At 44.3% G+C, this 27,500-nt stretch overlaps 1 protein-coding gene across 1 annotated transcript; it reads right to left on the bottom strand.

Moving 5' to 3' along the window:
- Nucleotides 1-17,017: 17,017 nt before the first annotated feature.
- Nucleotides 17,018-19,281, bottom strand: LOC125527723 (leucine-rich repeat protein 2). Its single transcript, XM_048692240.2, has 6 exons — nt 18,908-19,281; nt 18,442-18,513; nt 18,209-18,352; nt 17,908-17,979; nt 17,746-17,817; nt 17,018-17,457 (listed from the first exon to the last, which is right to left on the bottom strand). Exons 1-6 carry the CDS (start codon nt 19,132-19,134, stop codon nt 17,388-17,390), a joined length of 657 nt encoding a protein of 218 aa, XP_048548197.1. The 5' UTR covers nt 19,135-19,281; the 3' UTR covers nt 17,018-17,387.
- Between the last annotated feature and the right edge of the window lie 8,219 nt (nt 19,282-27,500).

The following is a 27,500-nucleotide window of genomic DNA, read 5'->3' on the forward strand; positions in this document are numbered from 1 at the left end:
TCACGTGATGATTGGACACAGCCTAGTTGACTCGGATCATGTTTCACTTAGATGACTAGAGGGATGTCTATCTGAGTGGGGGTTCATTGAATAATTTGATTAGATGAACTTAATTATCATGAACTTAGTCTAAAATCTTTACAATATGTCTTGTAGATCAAATGGCCCACATTGTCCTCAACTTCAACGCGTTCCTAGAGAAAACCAAGCTGAAAGATGATGGCAGCAACTATACGGACTGGGTCCGAAACCTGAGGATCATCCTCATAGCTGCCAAGAAAGATTATGTCCTAGAAGCACCACTAGGTGACGCACCCATCCCAGAGAACCAAGACGTTATGAACGCTTGGCAGTCACGTGCTGATGATTACTCCCTCGTTCAGTGCGGCATGCTTTACAGCTTAGAACCGGGGCTCCAAAAGCGTTTTGAGAGACACGGAGCATATGAGATGTTCGAAGAGCTGAAAATGGTTTTCCAAGCTCATGCTCGGGTCGAGAGATATGAAGTCTCCGACAAGTTCTTCAGTTGTAAGATGGAGGAAAATAGTTCTGTCAGTGAGCACATACTCAAAATGTCTGGGTTGCATAACCGCTTGACTCACCTGGGAGTTAATCTCCCGGATGATGCGGTCATTGACAGAATCCTTCAGTCGCTTCCACCGAGCTACAAGAGCTTTGTGATGAACTTCAATATGTAGGGGATGGAAAAGACCATTCCTGAGGTACATTCTATGCTGAAATCAGCGGAGGTGGAAATCAAAAAGGAACATCAAGTGTTGATGGTGAATAAAACCACTAAGTTTAAGAAAGGCAAGGGTAAGAAGAACTTCAATAAGGACGACAATGGAGTTGATGCGCCCGGTAAGCAAGCTGCCAGGAAGAAGTCAAAGAATGGACCCAAGCCTGAGACTGAGTGTTTTTATTGCAAGGGAAGTGGTCACTGGAAGCGGAACTGCCCCAAATACTTAGCGGACAAGAAGGCCGGCAACATTAAAGGTATATATGATATACATGTAATTGATGTGTACCTTACCAGTACTCGTAGTAGCTCCTGGGTATTTGATACCGGTGCGGTTGCTCACATTTGTAACTCAAAGCAGGAGCTGCCGAATAAGCGGAGACTGGCGAAGGACGAGGTGACGATGCGCGTCGGGAATGGTTCCAAGGTCGATGTGATCGCCGTCGGCATGCTGCCTCTACATTTACCTACGGGATTAGTTTTAAACCTCAATAATTGTTATTTAGTGCCAGCTTTGAGCATGAACATTGTATCAAGATCTCGTTTAATTCGAGATGGCTACTCATTTAAATCCGAGAATAATGGTTGTTCTATTTATATGAGAGATATGTTTTATGGTCATGCTCCGCTGTTGAATGGTTTATTCTTAATGAATCTCGAGCGTAATGTTACACATATTCATAGTGTGAATACCAAAAGATGTAAGGTTGATAATGATAGTCCCACATACTTGTGGCACTGCCACCTTGGTCACATATGTGTCAAACACATGAAGAAGCTCCATGCAGATGGACTTTTGGAGTCTCTTGATTATGAATCATTTGACACGTGCGAACCATGCCTCATGGGTAAAATGACCAAGACTCCGTTCTCAGGAACAATGGAGCGAGCAACCAACTTATTGGAAATCATACATACTGATGTGTGCGGTCCAATGAGTGTTGAGGCTCGCGGTGACTATCGTTATGTTCTCACCCTCACTGATGACTTGAGTAGATATGGGTATATCTACTTAATGAAACACAAGTCTGAGACCTTTGAAAAGTTCAAGGAATTTTAGAGTGAGGTTGAGAATCAACGTGACAGGAAAATCAAGTTCTTGCGATCAGATCGTGGGGGAGAATACTTGAGTCACGAATTTGGCATGCACTTAAGGAAATGTGGAATAGTTTCACAACTCACGCCGCCTGGAACACCTCAGCGTAATGGTGTGTCCGAACGTCATAATCGCACTCTATTTGATATGGTGTGATCTATGATGTCTCTTACCGATCTACCGCTGTCATTTTGGGGCTATGCTTTAGAGACTGCCGCATTCACTTTAAATAGGGCTCCGTCGAAATCCGTTGAGACGACACCGTATGAATTATGGTTTGGGAAGAAACCTAAGCTGTCGTTTCTAAAAGTTTGGGGATGCGATGCTTATGTCAAGAAACTTCAACCTGAAAAGCTCAAACCCAAATCGGAAAAATGCGTCTTCATAGGATACCCTAAAGAAACTATTGGGTATACCTTCTACCTCAGATCCGAAGGCAAGATCTTTGTTGCCAAGAATGGATCCTTTCTAGAGAAAGAGTTTCTCTCGAAAGAAGTAAGTGGGAGGAAAGTAGAACTCGATGAAGTATTACCTCTTGAACCGGTAAGTGCCGCAACTCAAGAAAATGTTCCTGAGGTGCCTGCACCGACTAGAGAGGAAGTTAATGATGATGATCATGAAACTTCAGATCAAGTTGCTACTGAACTTCGTCGGTCCACCAGGACACGTTCCGCACCAGATTGGTACGGCAACCCTGTCTTGGAAATCATGTTGTTAGACAACGGTGAACCTTCGAACTATGAGGAAGCGATGGCGGGCCCAGATTCCGACAAATGGCTGGAAGCCATGAAATCCGAGATAGGATCCATGTATGAAAACGAAGTATGGACTTTGACTGACTTGCCCGATGATCGGCGAGCCATAGAAAATAAATGGATCTTTAAAAAGAAGACAGACGCGGATGGTAATGTAACCATCTATAAAGCTCGGCTTGTCGCTAAGGGTTATCAACAAGTTCAAGGGGTTGACTACGATGAGACTTTCTCACCCGTAGCGAAGCTGAAGTCCGTGAGAATCATGTTAGAAATTGCCGCATTCTATGATTATGAGATATGGCAAATGGACATCAAAACGGCATTCCTTAATGGTTTCCTTAAGGAAGAATTGTATATGATGCAGCCGGAAGGTTTTGTCGATCCTAAGAATGCTGACAAGGTGTGCAAGCTCCAATGCTCAATCTATGGGCTGGTGCAAGCATCTCGGAGTTGGAACATTCGTTTTGATGAGATGATCAAAGCGTTTGGGTTTACGCAGACTTATGGAGAAGCCTGCATTTACAAGAAAGTGAGTGGGAGCTCTGTAGCATTTCTCATATTGTATGTGGATGACATACTGTTGATGGGAAATGATATAGAATTCTTGAAAAGCATAAAGGCCTACTTGAACAAGTGTTTTTCAATGAAGGATCTTGGAGAAGCTTCTTACATATTAGGCATCAAGATCTATAGAGATAGATCGAGACGCCTCATTGGTCTTTCACAGAGTACGTACCTTGACAAGATATTGAAGAAGTTCAATATGGATCAGTTAAAGAAGGGGTTCTTGCCTGTATTGCAAGGTACGAGATTGAGCACGGCTCAATGCCCGACCATGGCAGAAGATAGAGAAAAGATGAGTGTCGTCCCCTATGCCTCGGCCGTAGGGTCTATCATGTATGCTATGCTGTGTACCAGACCGGATGTAAACCTTGCTGTAAGTTTGGTAGGAAGGTATCAAAGTAATCCCGGCATGGAACACTGGACAGCGGTCAAGAATATCCTGAAGTACCTGAAGAGGACTAAGGATATGTTTCTCGTTTATGGAGGTGACGAAGAGCTCGTCGTAAAGGGTTACATCGATGCTAGCTTCGACACAGATCTGGATGACTCTAAGTCACAAACCGGATACGTGTATATTTTGAATGGTGGGGCAGTAAGCCGGTGCAGTTGCAAGCAAAGCGTTGTGGCGGGATCTACATGTGAAGCGGAGTACATGGCAGCCTCGGAGGCAGCACAAGAAGCAATCTGGGTGAAGGAGTTCATCACCAACCTAGGAGTCATTCCCAATGCGTCGGGCCCGATGACTCTCTTCTGTGACAAGACTGGAGCTATTTCCCTTGCCAAGGAGCCCAGGTTTCACAGGAAGACCAGGCATATCAAGCGTCGCTTCAACTCCATTCGTGAAAGTGTTCAAAATGGAGACATAGATATTTGTAAAGTACATACGGACCTGAATGTGGCAGATCCGTTGACTAAACCTCTCCCTAGAGCAAAACATGATCAACACCAGAACCGCATGGGTGTTCGATTCATCACAATGTAACTAGACTATTGACTCTAGTGCAAGTGGGAGACTGTTGGAAATATGCCCTAGAGGCAATAATAAAATGGTTATTATTATATTCCTTTATTCATGATAATTGTCTATTGTTCATGCTATAATTGTGTTATCCGGAAATCGTAATACATGTGTGAATACATAGACCACAACACGTCCCTAGTGAGCCTCTAGTTGACTAGCTCGTTGATCAAAAGATAGTCATGGTTTCCTGACTATGGACATTGGATGTCATTGATAACGGGATCACATCATTAGGAGAATGATGTGATGGACAAGACCCAATCCTAAGCATAGCTCAAAGATCGTGTAGTTCGTTAGCTATAGCTTTTCCGAATGTCAAGTATCATTTCCTTAGAACATGAGATTGTGCAACTCCCAGATACCGTAGGAGTGCTTTGGGTGTGCCAAACGTCACAACGTAACTGGGTGACTATAAAGGTGCACTACGGGTATCTCTGAAAGTGTCTGTTGGGTTGGCACGAATCGAGACTGGGATTTGTCACTCCGTATGACGGAGAGGTATCTCTGGGCCCACTCGGTAATGCACCATCATAATGAGCTCAATGTGACCAAGTGGTTGATCACGGAATCATGCATTACGGTACAAGTAAAGTGACTTGCCGGTAACGAGACTGAACGAGGTATTGGGATACCGACGATCGAGTCTCGGGCAAGTAACGTACCGATTGACAAAGGGAATTGCATATGGGATTGATCGAATCCTCGACATCGTGGTTCATCCGATGAGATCATTGAGGAGCATGTGGGAGCCAACATGGGTATCCAGATCCCGCTGTTGGTTATTGACCGGAGAGTCGTCTCGGTCATGTCTGCGTGTCTCCCAAACCCGTAGGGTCTACACACTTAAGGTTCGGTGACGCTAGGGTTGTTGAGATATTAGTATATGGTAACCCGAAAGTTGTTCGGAGTCCCAGATGAGATCCCGGACGTCACGAGGAGTTCCGGAATGGTCTGGAGGTGAAGATTTATATATAGGAAGTCAAGTTTTGGCCATCAGGAAGGTTTTCGGGGTAATCGGTATTGTACCGGGACCACCGGAAGGGTCCCGGGGGTCCACCGGGTGGGGCCACCTATCCCGGAGGGCCCCATGGGATGAAGTGGGAGGGGAATCAGCCCCAGATGGGCTGGTGCGCCCCCCCCCATGGGCCTCCCCTGCGCCTAGGGTTGGAAACCCTAGGGGTGGGGGCGCCCCACTTGGCTTGGGGGGCACTCCACCCCCCTTGGCCGCCGCCCCCCCTTGGAGATGGCATCTCCTAGGGCCGGCGCCCCCCTAGGGGTCCTATAAATAGTGGGGGGAGGGAGGGCAGCCGCACCCAAAACCCCTGGCGCCTTCCTCTCCCTCCCGTGACACCTCTCCTTCTCGCAGTGCTCGGCGAAGCCCTGCCGAGATCGCCATAGTTTCCACCACCACGCCGTCATGCTGCTGGATCTCCATCAACCTCTCCTTCCCCCTTGCTGGATCAAGTTGGAGGAGACGTCTTCCCAACCGTACGTGTGTTGAACGCGGAGGTGCCGTCCGTTCAGCACTAGGTCATCGGTGATTTGGATCATGACGAGTACGATTCCATCAACCCCGTTCTCTTGAACGCTTCCGCTCACGATCTACAAGGGTATGTAGGTGTACTCCTCTCTCCCTCATTGCTAGATGACTCCATAGATTGATCTTGGTGATGCGTAGAAAATTTTAAAATTCTGCTATGTTTCCCAACAGGGACGGCGGCACGGCGACAGCGACGGGGCAGGGGCGGCGCGCGTCGCGGCAGGGGACGACCGGCGAGGGCGCGGGTGACGGCGACGACGGGCGCGGGCGACGGCGACGACGGGCGCGGGCGACGGTGACGGTGGGGGCGGCGGGCGGCGTCGGGGCAGCCTGGCGGCGTCGATGTGCTCGGTGTCGTCGGGGGCAACTGCGAGGGAAATGTGAAAATTTCCTAGGTGCTGGCTTATATAGCAAAGGCATTGGTCCCGGTTCGTAGCACAAACCGGGACCAATGCCCCCTTCAGTCCCGGTTGGTGCCACCAACCGGGACCAAAGGCCTCTTTTCAAATGAACTCTGAAAAAGTTGGCATAGCATACTCGTGTATTACAAAGTTGGCATGGTATCATCATAATAGTTGCGCGAGGAAGTCTTCACTTTTTCTTCGCTTGTGTCATTTGCTTATTGCGCCATAACCATGGATAATCTTCATCGTTTATCAGGATGCTTGGGTCAGCCTTGACATTGAAGGGAGGAATTTCATGAAACTTTTCATAATCTTCAGACATGTCTGTCTTGCCCTCCACTCCCAGGATGTCCCTTTTTCCTGAAAGAACTATGTGGCGCTTTGGCTCATCGTATGATGTGTTCGCTTCCTTATCTTTTCTTTTTCTCGGTTTGGTAGACATGTCCTTCACATAGATAACATGTGCCACATCATTGGCTAGGACGAACGGGTCGTCAGTGTACCCAATATTTTTTAGATCCACTATTGTCATTCCATACTGTGGGTCTACCTGTACCCCGCCTCCTGACAGATTGACCCTTTTGCACTTAAACAAAGGGACCTTAAAATCATGTCCGTAGTCAAGTTCCCATATGTCCACTATGTAACCATAATATGTGTCCTTTCCGCTCTCAGTTGCTGCATCAAAGTGGACACCGCTGTTTTGGTTGGTGCTCTTTTGATCTTGGGCGATCGTGTAAAATGTATTCCCATTTATCTCGTATCCTTTGTAAGTCAATACAGTCAAAGATGGTCCCCTGGACAACAGGTACATCTCATCACAAACAGTGTTGTCACCTCTGAGACGTGTTTCCAATCAACTGCTGAAAGTCCTGATGTGTTCACATGTAATCCAGTCGTCGCACTGCTCCGGGTGTTTGGAGCGCAGACTGTTCTTGTGTTCATCGACATACGAGGTCACCAAGGTAGAGTTCTATAGAACTGTGTAGTGTGCTTGAGACCAAGAATATCCGTCCCTGCATATTATTGAGTCACTTCCAAAAGTGCCTTTTCCAGTCAGTCTCCCCTCATACCACGATTAGGGAGACCTATCTTCTTAAGGCCAGGAATGAAGTCAACACAAAACCCGATAACATCCTCTGTTTGATGGACCATGGAGATGCTTCCTTCTGGCCTAGCGCGGTTACGGACATATTTCTTTAGGACTCCCATGAACCTCTCAAAGGGTGAAAGCACAAGTGCTCCCTGGGTGGTTTTGGTAATTAATGTCAACATATCTCTTGTTGGACTAACACTTTTACCTAGTATGTTTCAGATAAGTTCAACAATGGAGTGGCATGGACTAGAGGATGTGGAACCCCTTTAAGATGCTAAGGACAAAGGATTGGCTCAAGCTTCAAGATCAAGACTCTACATTTTCTATTTTAGTGATCCAAGATCACATTGAGTCTATAGGAAAAGCCAATACTATCAAGAGGGGATGAGGTGTTGCTTAATGGCTTGCTTGCTCAAAGTGCTTAGTGATATGCTCCAAAACTCTCAACTACCTTCCCACATCCACATATGACCTAAACCAAAAATCAAACTCGGCCCCACCGATACTATCTATCCGGCGCCATCGAGTTTCGGATGTCATAGCCACTGCCACAAACCCTAGCAAATCGGCTTCACCGATAGGGATCTCGGTCTCACCGAGATGGGATTGTAATCTCTCTATGTATGTCCATTACCAAAATCGGTCTCACCGAGTTTGAGCAATCGGTACTACCGAGATTACAATGCAAACCCTCTGTTTAGCTTATTACCAAAATCGGTCCCACCGAGTTTGTGTAATCGGTCTCACCGAGTTTGCCTGACCAACTCTCTGGTTAGCTTATTACCAAAATCGGTCCCACCGAGTTTGTGTAATCGGTCACACCGAGATTACGTTATGCCCTAACCCTAACCATATCGGTCCTACCGAGTTGCATCTCAGTCCCACCGAAAATCCTAACGGTCACTAGGTTTGCTGAATTGGTCCGACCGAGTTTAACCATTCGGTCTCACCGAGTTTGGCAAATTGTGTGTAACGGTTAGATTCTGTGTGGAGGCTATATATACCCCTCCACCCACTCTTCATTCGAAGCGAGAGCCATCAGAACATACCTACACTTCCAATACACATTTTCTCAGAGAGAACCACCTACACTTGTGTTGAGGTCAAGATATTCCATTCCAACCATATGAATCTTGATCTCTAGCCGTCCCCAAGTTGCTTTCCAATCAAATCTTCTTTCCACCAAATCCAAATCCTGTGAGAGAGAGTTGAGTGTTGGGGAGACTATCATTTGAAGCACAAGAGCAAGGAGTTCATCATCAACACACCATTTGTTACTTCTCGGAGAGTGGTGTCTCCTAGATTGGCTAGGTGTCACTTGGGAGCCTCCAACAAGATTGTGGAGTTGAACCAAGGAGTTTGTAAGGGCAAGGAGATCGCCTACTTTGTGAAGATCTACCGCTAGTGAGGCAAGTCCTTCGTGGGCGACGACCGTGATGGAATAGACAAGGTTGCTACTTCGTGGACCCTTCGTGGGTGGAGCCCTCCGTGGACTCGCGCAACCGTTACCCTCAGTGGGTTGAAGTCTCCATCAACGTGATGTACGATAGCACCACCTATCGGAACCACGACAAAAACATCCGTGTCTCCAATTGCGTTTGAATACTCCAAACCCTTCTCTTTACATTCTTGCAAGTTGCATGCTTTACTTTCCGCTGCTCATATACTCATTGCATGCTTGCTTGATATGTATTGTGTCTGTTAAACTTGTGCTTAAACTCCACTTAAACTTAAGAATATTAAAAACTGCAACTTTTGGCACTTAGTGTCTAATCACCCCCCTCTAGACACCTCTTCTCGATCATTTCAAAGGGGACCATATTGTGTAGAAATACGGGCCCCAGAATGACAATCTCGTCGACTAGATGAACTAGGATGTGCGTCATGATATTGAAGAAGGATGGTGGGAACACCAGCTCGAAACTGACAAGACATTGCGCCACATCACTCCTTAGCCTTGGTACGATTTCTGGATCGATCACCTTCTGAGAGATTGCATTGAGAAATGCACATAGCTTCACAATGGCTAATCGGACGTTTTCCGGTAGAAGCCCCCTCAATGCAACCGAAAGCAGTTGCGTCATAATCACATGGCGGTCATGAGACTTTAGGTTCTGAAACTTTTTCTTTGGCATATTTATTATTCCCTTTATATTCGATGAGAAACCAGTCGTGACCTTCATACTGAGCAGGCATTCAAAGAAGATTTCTTTCTCTTCTTTCGTAAGAGGATAGCTGGCAAGACCTTTATACTGCTTCGGAGGCATGCCGTCTTTTTCGTGCAAACGTTGCAGGTCCTCCCGTGCCTCAGGTGTATCTTTTGTCTTCCCATACACGCCCAAGAAGCCTAGCAGGTTCACGCAAAGGTTCTTCGTCACGTGCATCACGTCAATTGAAGAGCGGACCTCTAGGTCTTTCCAGTAGGGTAGGTCCCAAAATATAGATTTCTTCTTCCACATGGGTGCGTGTCCCTCAGCGTCATTCGGAACAGCTAGTCCGTCGGGACCCTTTTCAAAGATTACATGTAAATCATTGACCATAGCAAGTACGTGATCACCGGTATGCATGGCGGGCTTCTTCCGGTGATCTGCCTCGCCTTTGAAATGGTTGCCTTTCTTTCGACATTGATGGTTGGTCGGAAGAAATCGATGATGGCACAGGTACACATTCTTCCTGCATTTGTCCAGGTATATACTTTCAGTGTCATCTAAACAGTGCGTGCATGCGTGGTATCCTTTGTTTGTCTGTCCTGAAAGGTTACTAAGAGCGGGCCAATCGTTGATGGTCACGAACAGCAACACCTTTAGGTTAAATTCCTCTTGTCTGTGCTCATCTCACGTATGTACACCGTTTCCATTCCACAGCTGTAAAAGTTTTTCAACTAATGGCCTTAGGTACACATCAATGTCGTTGCCGGGTTGCTTAGGGCCTTGGATGAGAACTGGCATCATAATGAACTTCCGCTTCATGCACATCCAAGGAGGAAGGTTATACATACATAGAGTCACGGGCCAGGTGCTGTGATTGCTGCTCTGCTCCCCGAAAGGATTAATGCCATCCGCGCTTAAATAAAACCATACGTTCCTTGGGTCCTTTGAAAACTCATCCCAGTACTTTCTCTCGATTTTTCTCCATTGCGACCCGTTAGCGGGTGCTCTCAACTTCCCGTCTTTCTTACGGTCCTCACTGTGCCATCGCATCAACTTGGCATGCTCTTCGTTTCTGAATAGACGTTTCAACCGTGGTATTATAGGAGCATACCACATCACCTTCGCAGGAACCCTCTTCCTGGGGGGGGGGCTCGCCGTCAACATCACCAGGGTCATCTCGTCTGATCTTATACCGCAATGCACCGCATACCGGGCATGCGTTCAGATCCTTGTATGCACCGCGGTAGAGGATGCAGTCATTAGGGCATGCATGTATCTTCTCCACCTCCAATTCTAGAGGGCATACGACCTTCTTTGTTGCGTATGTACTGTCAGGCAATTCGTTATCCTTTGGAAGCTTCTTCTTCAATATTTTCAGTAGCTTCTCAAATCCTTTGTCAGGCACAGCATTCTCTGCCTTCCACTGCAGCAATTCCAGTACGGTACCGAGTTTTGTGTTGCCATCTTCGCAATTGGGGTATAACCCTTTTTGTGATCCTCTAACATGTGATCGAATTTCAGCTTCTCCTTTTGACTTTCGCATTGCGTCCTTGCATCGACAATGACCCAGCGGAGATCATCATCATCGGGCACATCGTCTGGTTTCTCTTGATCTTCAGCAACTTCACCCATTGCAGCATCATTGGGCACATTGTCTGGTTCCTCTTGATCTTCACAAGCTCCCCCCGTTGCAGCATCACCGTATTCAGGGGGCACATAGTTTTCATCGTACTCTTCTTCTTCGCCGTCTTCCATCATAACCCCTATTTCTCCGTGCCTCGTCCAAACATTATAGTGTGGCATGAAACCCTTGTAAAGCAGGTGGGAGTAAAGGATTTTCCGGTTAGAGTAAGACTCGTATTCCCACATTCAATGCATGGACAACACATAAAACCATTCTGCTTGTTTGCCTCAGCCGCATCGAGAAACTCATGCACGCCCTTAATGTACTCGGAGGTGTGTTTGTCACCGTACATCCATTGCCGGTTCATCTGCGTGCATTATATATAATTAAGTGTCCAAATTAATAAAAGTTCATCATCACATTAAAACCAAAGTACATACATAGTTCTTATCTAACAACATATAGCTCTCCAGAGCATCTAATTATTTAAACCATACATTGAAACTATGTAAAACATTTCAATGCAAAAACAAATGCGATCATAATTGCAACCAAGGTAACAATTGATCCAACGGCATAATGATACCAAGCCTGGGTATGAATGGCATATTTTCTAATCTTCAAGTGCATTGCATCCATCTTGATCTTGTGATCATCGACGACATCCGCAACATGCAACTCCAATATAATCTTCTCCTCCTCAATTTTTTTTATTTTTCCCTTCAACAAATTGTTTTCTTCTTCAACTAAATTTAACCTCTTAACAATAGGGTCGGTTGGAATTTCCGATTCACATACATCCTACATAAATAAAATCTATGTCACGTTGGTCGGCATAATTTTCATAAACAATAAACGAACCAACAGTTATAAAGATAATATATATACCACATCCGAATCATAGACAGGACGAGGGTCGACAGGGGCGGATACCAAAACCATCGCACTATATAAGATGCAATAATAAAAGTAAGAAAATAATACAAGTATCTATGTAAACATACAAGTAAGAACATTTTTCCTTTCAGAAAGAAGATAAGAACAAGAGGCTCACCACGGTGGTGCCGGCGATGAGCTCGGCACGGGTGATCGACGGGGACGGGGCGTGACGGACCGCTAAACCTAGACAAATATTGAGGAAAATGGAGTTTTGAGATCGAGCTTGGAGAGGAGAAAGCTTAAGTAGTCTGGCTCGGGCATTCCATCGAACACCTTGTGTGCATAGGAGGTGAGCTAGAGCACCACCAAGCCCTCTCCCCCTCGGCCAGAAAAAACAGAGCAGTCTGCTCTGCTCTTACGCGAGGGGGTATATATAGGCACCTCATTGGTCCCGACCATGTTCTTCAGGAAGATGTACGTGTACTACTTGTTAGAATGTTGGACGGCCGCTTCTTTTGCAACAAATAATCAGCAGGTTTTCTTACAGTCTAAGTACAATACGTATGTATCCTATTTTGGATCGCTTGTATGGAGCCGTGCAAGGCGCAGACTCTTGACTGGATGCATAATCGGTTTGGGTCAGTTTGTCTCTTTTCTCGGTGCAAAATTAATAGATCAAACAGTTAATATATTTTTAATCACATGGATTAATTGAAAGGTATAGATCGAAAGATCTACACCATAATAGTTCGGTCTCACCAGATAAAAAGCTTCTATTTTTTTATTATCGTGTGAATTTTAAGGAGATCTACACCGTAATAATTTGATCCCATGCCGTTCCGGGATGCGTGAGTCGAAGCCTGCAATCCAGTTAATTATCCTCGCTGCAACGCAGCCATCTCGGGATGCACGAGTCGAAGCCTATAATCCAGATAAGTTAATATGTTATTATGATGGGCATGGCGTTTTTGCAACGATTGAGCAGTAAGTACCAGAAGACGGAGGCTTCTCTACAGGAAGATTTCACCACAGCATGAAGAGAGAGAAAAGCCTGAAGCTGTGATAGATAAGAGGCAAGCCACGCCATCTGCATGCTCTATAAGAAAGATCGGCTACATGATCTCTCTAACCCCATGATCAAAGTACACGTCCATGCAGATGAGGCTCCTCCAATCGTTCTTCTCGCCCCAGTTCTCGCGTCAAGAGAAAAGGCAGTCTAGCTATAAGATTGGGCCAGGGTGTGGCTGCAGCAGCAAGAGGCGGTCTATTGCTAGCAAGTAATTAATACGATGATTATTCACTTGATTTGTTCTGATGTGACAGGGTAGTCTGGTGTGATACCATGACTATGCATCCTCAAATTTTAATGCTCGACTGAATTGATCCTTATCAATTTCATATTCCAGTACTCAAATTTAAACCTCTTGATATTATATTCTAATTTCGACCACCCTACGTATCATGGTTATCTTCTTAAGCCAACAATTTCCAAGTCGATTAATGCATGGAGGAGCAATTGGACGGATGCATTCATGGTCTGCCTACAGAGGAGTCCCCCCAACTGTTGTCCTACAATCCTACAACCAGTGTTAAGCATTACAACAAGGAGGAGAGGTTATGTACAAAGGCGGGTAAGATGTCTGACGGCCGAATCATATGGCCTACATGACATCCGGTATCATCTTCTTCTATTTTTTTCTAAGTTGTAAATTGACATCATACCGGATATCTTCTTCCTTTTACTTCAGTTGTAAATTTCGTTTAGTAGTAATGTCCTGATAGTCATGTGTACGTTGATGTTTTGGCTTGAAAACAAGACAATTTTGAACTTTGATGTTGCTAATGTCACTATGTATTACCATCTAACATCCAGATTGTATATATTTTGTCATTTACGATGTTCAGTTGTATTTCCTTCAGCCATGCATGTTTGCATTTAACTAAATTGGCATAGAATTGCAGCAATTAGTCACATGTGGACATGGACCAACAAAGTTGGAAGGATGGAACCGGTGGTCTGCAATAATTGAGCAAGTATCAATACTAGACGTATGATCTATGTTTTGTGTTATTTTCAAGATCTGCTAGCCACGAGTCCTTGCCTCCTTGGTCATATATAACCCCGTTGTACAAAAGCTAATAAATAGTGAGATTTGTGCTACTAGGGTTCATCGACAAATCCTTTTTCCCATGAGATTCAATCCTGTCCTAACGATCCACGGCGACGAGTCCATTCGACAGCTGGGTAGCTGTTCCATTGCCCATGACCTCTTCGTGTCACGTGACGCACCACGGCGCCGGCTACCGAAGTTGTTTCCAACGGAGAGTTTATGCACATGCAGTAATATCCACTTCTCGGCCGGTACGCTCTGTACTCAACCCACAGAGTCTAGCAGCCACGCGACCGATTATACTTAGCCACTGACTGGATGCCTCCTCTAGAAAGGGGTGGACTACTTTTGGATGTTGTACACTGGATGAAAGCAATAGATAGGATCAAAGAATAGAAGAATAATTGGAGAAAAAGCAGCCGCAAGTTCCCTGATTTTACTTTTCTTCCTTTTAGCTACTTCGTTCTCTTCCTATAATTTACATGGACTACATGGTGTGATGCTTTATGTGAGAACACGCCTTATATCAGTAGGTTTTAGTGCATGCATCCATCAAATTTAGTTCTTTCTCACCTTACTTAACAAGAGTATTCAGTGAACAATATTTTTGAAACACAACGTGGATGTCCAAATTATTTGCAACTGTTGATCTAGGTTTCAAAGGATTTGATTATGGAAGTTTTAGCAATGCTTTCACTAAATACAAAAGGTCCACACACAAGCAATGCTTACATAATTGTTTTATGTTATTCACATTTTTCTTAGAAAAAGGAGGATAATCCATGCGACTCACATATTTCAAGCCATCACAATTTGTACCATTGAATTATTCTGTGAGTATATCAGTAGATATATTGGCCCACGTGTATCTAATTATGTTTGCAAGATACTTGATTTTTAATCATTGGTTACTTGCATTACAAATTTTCTGATGGACTACAGTGATATACAAGCCCGATGAGATCTTTCTAGAAAAACTTGATTGTGGAAGATGGAAATTAATTAATTTTATATGCATTCCTTTGTTTTACTGGCATTTCTCTAAACTCAGGATTTGAAAAGCATGTAAATTGCAAGCATTTATTTGTGATCCTATTTGTTTCTATATTTGAATTTCCAGCACCTATACATATACTAACGTTTTCAGTGAAAAATATCCTATCTTTGGGTTACACAACAGACAACTACTATGTGTATCTTAGATAGCAAGCAATAAATAAAAACGATGCAGACATTTGTCTTTCAGTGTAACATGCAAATAACAAGATTTCGGATTAAAGTTTAAAGTCGTGCATCCTTTTCTAACTGAATTAAAGGAACCATTCAAGGTTTAAGCAGGCGAACAATATATCATGATATATTAGTACCATTGGGTTTTAGAGGGCGGTAAACCGTACAAGATTTTAAATTTATCTTTCTAGAACTAATAATTTAGGTCTCCAGGGCATTTATACAGAGGAAAATATTTGTAGATACTGGCATGTTATCATGCTTTATCTTTTATGTTCATCGATATATTGTGTGGGTACAAATCTAACAACCAGTCCCAAAAATATTGCCAGACAATGCAGTATTTGTCTAACATCTTTTATGTAAATTTGTAATCGGGGATTTATTGAGAAGAATATATCATTTATGCTACACGGTAACCAATATTCATCGTTGCATATTGTAGATGCAATGATCCAAAATTATTCTAGAACTAATGTTATAATTTTGTTTCCAAAAAATATTGCATGCACCAAAAATAATATAAGTTCAACCAATATAAAGCTATCTAGAATAGGCTAGCCCGTGCGGACGCACGGGTTGTTTCTCTATTGCCATATGTACCACCATTATCTCTCGTCGACTCCTCCTATGCGTTACTTCTATTCAACATAGACCGAAGCAGGACAATCTTGATGGATCCGTCCTTTAATCCAAATGAAACCGAAGAGCATTTCATGGCCATCAGATGACGAAGGACAAAAAAACAGTGACACGGGAATTCAACGAGGTGTTTAGAATGAGGATCCCTAGTTGGAATACCCAAGTCGTGGATTGGCTAATGAACAACCATTTCATCCTCGCCTACAAATGCAATTAAGCTTTCCATCCTCTTCCTGTGTTGAACAAAATGTGTGTTAGCTGCTGAGCAATCTATAATTCTCACCGTTTGACTAGTTATCTTGTACTGCATTACCACATGTCGCAAGTAATTCAGTTCTGATATAACCCAACATAGAGAAAGATGTGATGTTGTGGGAATGAAATTGGTATATGCATACTATGTAAAAGTCATTGAGGTCATTTTGCAAATATAAGTGTTGAAGCACTTGAGCAAGTTTTTTTATCAACTATAGAGCAAGTGTGCATTGTTCGCTTAATTTTTTTCACAGATATGTAGCATAATGCTTACAAGTTATGTTAGTTTGCCAACTACTTCCTCCGTTCATAAATATAAGGTTTCCTAATTTTTTTTGTGAATCGGATGTATATAAACGCGTTTTAGTGTGTTTGCTCTCTCGTTTCAGTCCTTATGTGGTCCAATAATAAAATATCCAAAACATCTTATATTGTATTTGTGACCGGAGGGAGTATAATTCTAGATTTTCCTCCACACTATACTGTAAACTAAAATGGGATAAGATTTTTTTTTCAATGGTACGTCTCAAAAGATTCCTCTTAGTAGTATCATCCTAAAACTAACTTAGGTACCATCATGTTTGCTATTAAAGGCAAGTTAAGAAAAGTCACTTATTTTGGAATGAAGAGAGTACTGTGCAAGCAGGTTGCCTATACAACTAAATGTCGTTACAAAAATACACTGGCGTAGCTTCGTTCCTTCCTTGTAAAGATATAAAGTACCAAAGGCTTCATGGATAATCTCTACTCCTAATGGAGCAGTTGGTAGTCTCCGTCGGTTTTTTTTCGTCCCACCTTCGTCTGGTTTTTTTTTGCCTTTTTTTTCGTCTGGTTTTTCTTTCGTCTTCTCACCCGCACAAAGTCTTCATATTGTTTTGCACTACAATGCTTGTACTTCAACCATACTAACATAACAAAGAGATGTGGATCGTTTGTAGATAAAACTTGAGATACATAACTTCATCAGCTGGGATTTAGTTCCGAACTGGCAAAGGCTTACTCAATGGACCCAAGAGGTCAGCTTAGCTGCGGTACTAAGCAGCTTATTACAATTTACAATACGGCAATAACAATCGATCAAGCTAAGACTTCTCACATCCCATTCTTTTCCTTCTGGGGTCTGAGTACCGAACGCAGACCCTATGCTCACATACCTTCTTCATCTTCTGCTGCATGTATCGCAAGCCATACATGTTGTAGTGCTAAGCTTCCTACTATTTGTTGTACTACTATAATTTTTTGCCTTCCTTCCACGTGCATTGTCGTGTGCATCAGCGCTTTCTAGCATCCAAAGTCATAGGAAACCAATCCTTGCAGCTCCGGGCCGTTCAGTCTGCTGTTGTTCTCGAAGCTGGAAAAGTAACAGTTATGTCTTATTAGCCATTCATCGGATGAATTCATTCTCAGAGAAGATGCCATATCTGATATGAAAGCTATCAAGTTATGAATGACACAGCAGTCGAAAAAAACTTATGAATGACACGACCTCAAACACCATCATCCTAACATCTCTAGTCTACGCAATCATGAAAAACTAGACCATCGCCCTTGAGGACATCACAGTACAAATGTAGAGGTTTTTAGGTCTCCAGATCCATGTTAGTTCCACAAAATATGCTAGTGGACTTTGAGATATTACCTTCTAAGAGGGAAGCTTGAGAATGGACCATCGACGGGGATCGTCCCACATAAGTCATTGTTAGACAAATCACTGCATGTCACAATGACTTAAAAGTCAGCAACCATAGAGAATCAACGGCACAACTAAATCTGGTATACATATGTTAAGATGCACACTCACATGACTTTAAGGTTGGAGAGTTTGGCCAGCTCCCGTGGAATAGATCCAGCAAGCTTGTTGTTGTTCAAACGCCTATAAGAAATCACTTTAGTATTCGCTTGGGGAAAATTGTTCACATATGAATTGATACTATATGTTTTTAAATTGCATTTCAGTTTATTCAGAATTATGGCCACGACTGCCCAAGCCATTTTGGGTACATCACTTGGACAAAAGATGCCATGAATTAGTGCTGTAGTTTTTTTTAGAGGGGGCATTTGTACTGTGGAGGAATGAAGTGCAATCAGAGGATAATACATACATGAATCTCAGCGAGCTGAGCTTGGAAAGCGACTTGGGGATTCTTCCGGTGAGCTTATTGGCATACAGATCCAAGCTGATCAAATTCTTCAGCTTGCCCAACTCTTTTGGGATCTCGCCGTTGAGGTTGTTCCTGTACAGCTCCCTGCAAATCAAGTTCCAATTGAGGAAATCAAAACCATTTTGCTCCGTTTGAATAACAGAGACGGTGGAATTCATCACAGGGGCACATACAGGTACTGAAGATTCACAAGGCGGCTGAGCTCGGGGCCGATGGAGCCGGAGACGTTGGAGTTGCCTAAATCCCTGCACAAGTTTGCCACAAAGAGTGTCAGACAGACAACATGGTCATCCAACCAGCAGGACGCAATATTGTTGAACTATGACAGACGCCACAACTACTGATTATGCTTGCAAGTTGTTCTTTTTATTATATAAATCGGCCCTTTTGAATGAACAGTTAGTATGATTATTCAACTGTTGCTTAAGCTATCAATCCCTTAAACAAGAAGCAAGTGCAAGACCAAAGATGAAAGACCATGGATATCCCTGCCAGCGCGCAAGCAGTTTGACCTAGCAGTAGTTTCAAATCGAGCTGGGATTTCTGGGCTGATCTGAGCAGGCGCGGGGAAACCCTGGAAGACGAAAGCTTTGATTGATTGAACGGAGGTGGGTGAGAGGGGAACGAGCGGTAGCTTACAGGCGCACGACGCGGCTGGCGGTGTCGCAGGTGACGTGGAACCAGGTGCAGGGGTTGACGAGGGTGGGATCCCAGCTCTGGAGCACGCCGTTGGGGTCCGACAGCCGCATCCGCAGCGCGTACAGCGCGTCCCCCTCCTCGTTGGACGCCCGCGCCGCGCCGGCCGCCAGGCCCAGGAGCAGCGCGGCGCCGACGAGGAGGAGGGAGGAGGGCACGCGAGGCGCCATGGCGGCGAGGAGCGGCCGGGTCTGGGGGGGAGAGGAGCGCGGAGTAGATCGACGGGGCTGCTGCTGCTGCTGCTCTGCTGTAGCGTGGGAGGGGGAGGAGGAGGAGGACGGGCGGTTGTGGAAATGGGGAAGGCGCTGCGTGACCGAGTGGGGGCGTGGTCAATACGGCAAAGGGAGGGTACAAGTCCACGGTCAAACTTTGGACCGAGCACGCGGAGGAATCGATTTATCTGCAGAGGCTCACTGGGGTGGAAGCTGCGTCAGTAATGAAAAGTGACAAGGACAGGAGGTAGAGAATAAAAGAAAAGCTGGACCGAGCCGATCAAAAAGCTTGTAGTACATGGAACTGAAAGATACGGTGCAGGCAAAAGCAATTCATGATCTCAGGAACCATGATGCCGACTCTATACACATCAGACCTCGCTCAGAATTTCCTACTAGACATGATATGTTCAGGATCCATATAACCACCGCAAGATTAAAGTTGAATTGACATCTGAATTATAAAAATTCTTTGAAATCTTGATAGAACAATTTAGAATTGAAATCTCGGTGAATATAGTTTTAGAGAAAATAGACCTTGGCCCGAGGCGTTTTTTCTACCCCCGCTCTTGGTTGGCATGTATTCGTAGACAAGGATGATCTCTCTCTTGTTGAATTTGAAACCCCAGAAACCGCTTTTCCCTTTGAATGCAAAACCAAAGTATCCTTATTACATTTCTGTTTTTAAAGATTTGCAATTATTTCAACCTCAGTAGTGAATTCTGTTGAGCCTTGAGTTGATGATGATGTCAATCTTTTGACGGCAATCTCAGTCCCGCTATGTAGTTTCCCCTAAAACATCCATATCAGGTTCGAGAAACAAATACCAACTTTTCTTTGGTGGACGAAGAAAGACAGATGTATCTAACCCCTCTTTTCACTAAGCACGGCATATCTAAAGACTTAAGGGGTCTCAAGACTCTTATTTACAATACAGGAAATCAAAAGTGAATATAATCTTAGTACATAATGGAACATAACAGATCAAAATTTAGGCTCATGATAGAAAATAACGCCACTATGAAAGACACGTACAATCTTAGCTGATTCCCCTACATCATTTTATTAAGGGTAGTAGCCTAGTAGTATGTGGGTGTACTTTAACTGCCTAAAAAGAATAACTAAGGCTGCTTCATAAATGACATAAAGGAAAATGGTACCTTGTAAACACAACAAAAAGAACTGTATCCAACCACGTTATCCAATTTAAATTTTATGTAAACTTTTCAATCTGGGAGTTAGAATAGAATGACAACAGTCGCGAACGTCCTTCTACAAGTACGTTCTTGCCCATAGCAACTCCTTTGATGCATAGAGCTCAGATTTGTTTATAGTGGAATGACAACAGTCGTGAAAAAAGTTGAAACAAATTGGTTATTTAAATTGGGCCAACCTGATCATTAAGTTAACATGAGCTCGGATTTGTTTATAGTGGAATAAGGGGAATAGAACTGGACAAGCACAAATTTCATTTACAATAATAATACTTAACAAAAGCATGTGTTCTGAATTACATAACCAAAACAACATTATTTTGAGTAGGACCCATCCCTACTCTTCTCATTTTCTAAATAACGAAGCAAACTAAGACAACAAACTAAAAAAACAAAATTATATTGTAAAATATAGAATGTTTCTTTGGAGAAGACCTAAATGTGTAGCTGATGAATATAATTACCCCACAAAAAATAATGAATATAATTACTTGATAATTGTTCTTTATTATATCTGTCAAGTTCTTATTTGCTCCCTAAAGTCTTGATTCAACAATCTCAGTTGCGGCTTAAATCCTGAAATTTGTAGTCCAATGCATAAAGAAATAAGATGTAAGCTTCTGGGGATAAACATGCAAGTGTTGTGATTAATGAAATAGCAAGATTCCAGTTTGTATGGCTGATATGATATTCTAGTGGAGGAAGGCAGGAGAAACTACATATGTAGATTGTAAATATAAATGTAAGGCTAGTTTAATGGTTTGGATCAGTTGCAACTGAATTTCACAGTTACTTTTTCTTTAAACAGAGGCAAAAACTTTGCCTTTTTCATTAATTAACAAGAAGATAGTTTGCCCGGTTAATCGATAGAAAACCAGGATAAAACCATTGCATCCAGGGCCAAGCCCACACGACATCTCAAACAGCCGACAAAGACCAAACAGATGGCAAGCCCAACAAGATAATCCATGAAACCACATGGGCCCTTCAGCTAGTTGATGTACATCTCAGATTTCACGGTTACAATACTGAACTATGTATTGTGTGGGAGGGTCTTAAAAAATCAAAACAATTATTAACTGTCCATATTTTTACTTGACCAAATATTAGTCTTAGTTGAGTTAATAATTTCGAGATGTACATCAACTGGCTGAAGACCCCCCGCCCCGCCATCCACACACACACAACGGAGAAAACCTTTTTTTAAAGTAGAAAAATATCATTGTACTTTGAATGAATGATGAGTTTCCCACAAAAAAAAAGAAAGAAAGATGAACAACTAACCAATTTTGCAACACTTAAGATTTCAGGAAGCACATGCACGATGAGCATCGAAATGAATCTGCTTGATGTATCTCGACAACTATTTGGCTGAGATTTCAGTATGTATACATGGGCACATGGATGAGTATTCTCTGCCATGGTATTTAGTATCTACTCCCTCTGTCTCATTCTTAGCAAAGAAAAAATACTCCCTCTGTCTCATCTCTCCATATGTTCCTGATACGGTAAAAAGCACCGTATTTGCATTGAACAACAAGTTAGATGACTATAAATTCGTACTTTTTAACATTTTAGCACTAAACTAAACATTCAGCGCAAGTTATACGAGTGCCAGTGATATTACCTCTTTTTTAGTGAACCTGTTGGAGTTTTTTAGTTTTTTTTTTTGAGAAATTGTTGGAGTTTTTTAGGTGGAAAGGATTGGAGAGATTGAAGGTTGGTATTGCATTGTACCTCTCGGCCACTGCGGAGCACTGCCCAGAACGTCAAAACCCAGCCCACAACGTAGCAAAAGGAGCTCTCTTTTTTAAGGGTAACAAAAGGAGCTTATGACTGAAATCACTAATTGGGAAGTACTCCTTGTAAAGATCACTCTCATCTTCCCAGATTATGACAAATGGCACCATGTGTCGCAACTTGAGAGTTTTTTTTGTACACTCGTTTATTCAAAACGGTTTATCTCTTAAACCATGTGTTCAAATCTCGAACCGTTTTCACCATTGGATTCCTCGCGTCGAGATCTTTAAAACTAGATACAATATTGATAGGTTTTGACAAACTTTTTTCCACACAAAAAACCGGACAAAAAGACCGAATCGGGAGCACTGTTTTTCCCTTTCCGAAAGAGGCACGGCCGTGCCTCTCACGAAAACACAACCGTGTCTCTAGCGGAAGGAAAAAACAGAAAACACGTATTTTTCCATTTCCGAGAGGCACGGCCGTGTCTCTCGCGAAAGCAAAACCGTGCCTCTCACGAAAGAAAAAAAACAGAAAACATGTTTTTTTCTGTTTTGGAGAGACAAGGTCATGCCGTGCCTCTCGCGGAAGGAAAAAAAACAGAAAACACATTTTTTTTTGTTTTCGAGAGAGACGGCTGTGCCTCTTGCGAAAGCAAAAAATGTGCCTCTCGTGAAAGGAAAAATGTGCCTCTCATGGAAGAAAAAGAAAAGAAAACATGTTTTTTTGTGAGATTTTTTTGGTCCAAAAGCTAAAGAAGACTGATGGAAAACCAAAAGGTCGAAAAAAACCCGAGGAAAAAACGAAAACGCATGTGGAAAATTAAAAAAAACAAAATCAGGGAGCGTTCAGAGGCGACACGTGGCGGGCGTGCTCTCAGCCCACCCGCAAGTGATCATTGCCAGGCTCCCGAAGAAGCGCTCGTCATTAGTTGCTCCCACTTATAACAGACTGCTGTAGACTTGGGCCAAGTGGTGGGACGGAATGGATATAATGGGCCACATACCCTGTTAATTATTTTTTATAGTTTTGGAAGATTGGGCCATGGCCCAGTATGGTCCCCAAGAGGATCCGCCAGTGTGCCCATGCATAATATATGCTGAAATCTCGATGAAACAGCTGTTGAGATACATATTGCCATGCTCATCGCAAGTTTCAGGCCAACTCTAATGCACAACCCCGAATGGTCAGTCCGTGTTTGTTTGGGGGCAAACGGACAAAGCAGACCCTTCAACGCATGGCCGCAAACGGACCATCGTCCCTTTTTTGTTCGCTTTCGACCCATTTTTGGCTTAAATTTAGGCCGAGTTTACGGCCGAACGGACACACGCAAACGGCGCGTGGTGCACGACCCTGTCCTCCCCTGGCCTGCTCGTTTGGGACGCAGACCCCCTTTTTCTACCCCCTCCCGCTCCAGCCACACCCCTGCCCCTCTCGTCCCTCGCCGCCACCGCCATTGCCACTGTGCAGCTCGATCGTGCGCTCGCCACAACCCTTGTCGCAGCCTCCATTCCCTCAACGCCCCGAGTTGCCCAACTACGGCCACCTGATTTGCGCATCCGACGGGCGGATTTAGAGCGGATCCGGCCGGACTTGAGCTCGCCCGGCTACGGGAGGCCGCGCCGTGCCATGGACTGGCCGGGCACAGGGCCGGAAGGCCCCGGCAAGGCCTCAAGGCCGCATGCAGGTACTGACTCCGCCTCTAGCTGCTCGGATCTACCCCGTCAGCGGATCGCCGACAAATACAAGAACGACCGTCGGCCGGGCTCGGTGCTGGCCCAAAGGCTCGTCGGCGCACCGTTGCCACTCATAAAGTGCGACGACTACCCAAGAAAGGTCTTGCGCCGCATGTCTACAACGCCAGAACATTTCAGATGGGTGTTCGTCAAGTGCTCAAACGATTGGGTATGTGCTAATTTAGCTTCGGTTGTGCTCTTGAATTCGACTAGTTGTACTCACTCAAATTTTTATTGTGTAGAATGGATGCAACTTTTGGTATTGGGAAGAAGAATGCATCGATCTATTGATAGAGCGTAATTTAATAGATGTTTGTGCACTTGTTGCTATAATAGAGGCTAGAGATGATACTAGATGTGAGGAAGCAACATCTACTTCTTTAGACTCGAAGAAGAAAGAAGCACGCAAGATCGAGCCTCCGCAGATCAACAATGAATGCATCAAGAAGTCACTAATCCAACTTACGGGAGCGGTTATGGAAGTTGAATATCTTCTAAAATGTCTTCTTGTGGTTTTTGTTTTCTTTGATCTTATTATTCTAGTCAAGATTTGGTGATGTGCTTCCATGTATTAAAAATCAATGATGAAAAATAAAGATATGTGTTTGCAAAAATAAAATTTATGCGGACGAGATGCGGCTGAAATGCGGTTGTGCGTTGGATCCATAAATCTGGGTGAACACGACTCCATTGTCACCCCCAAACGGATGAAAAGCGGTAAAAACGGATGTCCGTTTGAGGTGATGCGTTGGAGTTGACCTCAGGTGGTGGCTCATTCTCTGTTTCTCACTGTTATAGTATTTACTAATAAGATGCCCGTGCTACGCTATGGAATCATAGAAGATCGGGTGAGAATTGTTTATTGAAGTGTCAATAGCCTACTAAATAACTAAAGATGTGCCAAGACATCTATCAAAGTGATGCCATATCGTTGATAAGTACACATCGAGCAAAATTAGATATACGGTTTCCGACTGATGAACCTCTCGTCCAAGCCAAACATTTTCTTCTCAATTATCACTTTGCAGAAGACTTTCGGTTCTTCCTACCCAGCTTTCTCCTAGTGACGGGTGAGGAGAGCATCCAACAAATAGAAAATCCATCCAGACACATTTGGCAATTGCGACCACCCCAACCAGCTTTTGGTTAACACATGATCCACCTCCAGTCCGCAACTCCGCATTCCATTAACTGCTACAAGATCTACCATGCAAAAAAGAACTGCTACATGAATCTACATACACCACCACCATGAAAAGAAGCAGTATTTTAGACCAATTCATGCTTAGTTACATACCGTAGGCATCTATGAGGCCATGGAATCATTCGCCAAGCAAAGTATACCCTTCTTTTAGTCATTTGCTCAAAACATATGTGCGAATAATATTAGCCCTCGAGCTCGCCCTCATCTACCTTCTCACAAAAAAATGGTATGTAGTATATATAACAATATGTACATACAAAATTATTAGTATTGGACTATTTGTAACTTTATTACATCAACCAGGTTTCTGTAAAGATAATGTTCATAACAGACAGCCAGGAAATAAATATTCGGGATGTGGCTTGAAAAATTGAATGTTTCTCCATATATGTGCAATCTGAAGTCAACACCAAGAAATTAACATAGAGAAAAATAAAACATAACAAATGCAAACTAACACTTTATCAGAAAGGAAGGAATGGAGAATTGACAAGACAAACACCGCAACCACAACATTTTGCAAAGATAATTTGCTACCTACATCTGTCAATGATGAAAATGATAGAATAGGCAAGGCATAACTACAGTCTGGCACATAGGGGCAAATACTAATTATTCTCTCTTTAGGGCATAGGCCAACAACTTTGAACTACAATAGAGCTGGTGTACTTCCATGCTCGCGATGAAATTATATCAGCTATTGGCAGCAAAGACACAGATAAATAGAACAGGCTGAAGTGCATTACTTGTATCAGGATTTAAAACAGCGACCATCCACCTAAATACCGACAGTACAGTAAAGTACCAGCTCTGAACTGTTGGAAACATTAATTTACAAAATTTTGAAGCTCACCTTCTAGATAATACGAATCACCTGAGGATATAGTTACTCATGCATGAGCTTTGACATGGTCAAGCATGTCGAGCATACAAGTTTCCTCTAAAGGTATTTGTCCAATTTTGCACTTATATTATCCGGAACTTTGTGTTCATGCAAGTGATCATGTTTGCTTGATTCTAGCCCATGCAAAGGTCTGTGAGCAGATTGCCTAAGGCCCTTCAACAAGCGTTCTCCCTGTCTCCCATCAGGTAATTGGCCCAAGTGATTATAAGTTATTAAGCTATTGATTAGTCTATATATCTTTTTTTTAAAAAGGAGGACGACTCCCGGCCTCTGCATCTGGAAGATGCATGCGGCCATTTTATTGATTATTCTTGAGGACCTTACAAAGTAGTATAATAATATGCCTGAATCCACCATCTTGGCAACATCTGCCGCTACTCCAATCCATATGATGAAGGGGTGCAAGTTGGGCCAAATACCCAGACCTCTCACCTAAACCTAACATCTAAAGCCGTAGGCCCCGACCGAGCCACATACCAGGTCCGGGGCACAAACCGGTCCGACGCACTCACATGTGTCGTCGCCGCCATCTTCCACTGGTCCATCTTCAGAGCAGATTGAGGTGCCAACCTTGGCAGGTGCCTCCGCCATCGACGCCACCATGACGCCAAACGACGACCTCCACCTACGCAAGTCCATCTCCAAGCAACGGACGCAGATCCATGCTAGGATAGGGCCGCACCACCGCCGTCGCCCACCACCCACAAGCGCCACCTAGCCCCAAGGTTCCCAAAGCGGCGCCTTCAAGAAGGGAACGACGCCGTGAGCGCCGTCGCTGCCCAACAAAGTTAGGGCTTTCGCCCGCGAGACCTAGGGGAAGGGGAAGTGAGGGGATCAGTCCATACCAACGCCTCCAAGGAGGGGAACGGCGCCCTCGGGCGTCGCCGTCGACGCGGCCGGCCATGGCCGACCAGGGATTTCACCTGAACTATATCCCCGCCACCAGCAGCGCCTCCTGTACAGAACCGGCGACCAATGGAAGCGCGGCCCAACGAGACTGGCCCACACGCCGAACAGGGTAGGAGGGGAGGCGCCAGATCGCGTGCACCGGTCACCGCAGAAACCGCCGCCGGCCGCCAACGACCACCGGATCCCGCCGCCCGCACGGCCGGGACGCCAGATCCACCGCCCGCATGGCTGCTAGCCGGCCGTGCCTTGCCAATGGAGTCACCGCTCCAGATCAGGGGTTCCCCATGCAGAGGCAGGGCAACCGAGGCCCCGCCGCCACCATCCTTGGCGCCCCGGGCTTGCCCGGCGGCTGCCTCAGGCGGCGGCGAGGAAGGGAAGCGGAGGAGGGGCGGCTAGGGAGGAGGAGGGAGGAGGAGGAGGGGCGGTTATGGTTGGGAGGGAGGACCGGAGAAGGAGGTCAAATAAGTAATATTGGGATGACATCATATCAACTATTGCAGACCCGAAGTTGATCCAATAATAAGCAAATAACATAAGCAGTATTGGGGATGAAATATACGTGCGCGCACCTCCCAGCGCATGGAATCGCAAGAGCGAAGCATGGAGGCAGAATACAG

The sequence above is a fragment of the Triticum urartu genome, chromosome 7A (genome assembly GCF_056163025.1).
Source record: "Triticum urartu cultivar PI428250 chromosome 7A, HENAU_Tu73, whole genome shotgun sequence".
Lineage (NCBI taxonomy): Eukaryota > Viridiplantae > Streptophyta > Magnoliopsida > Poales > Poaceae > Triticum > Triticum urartu.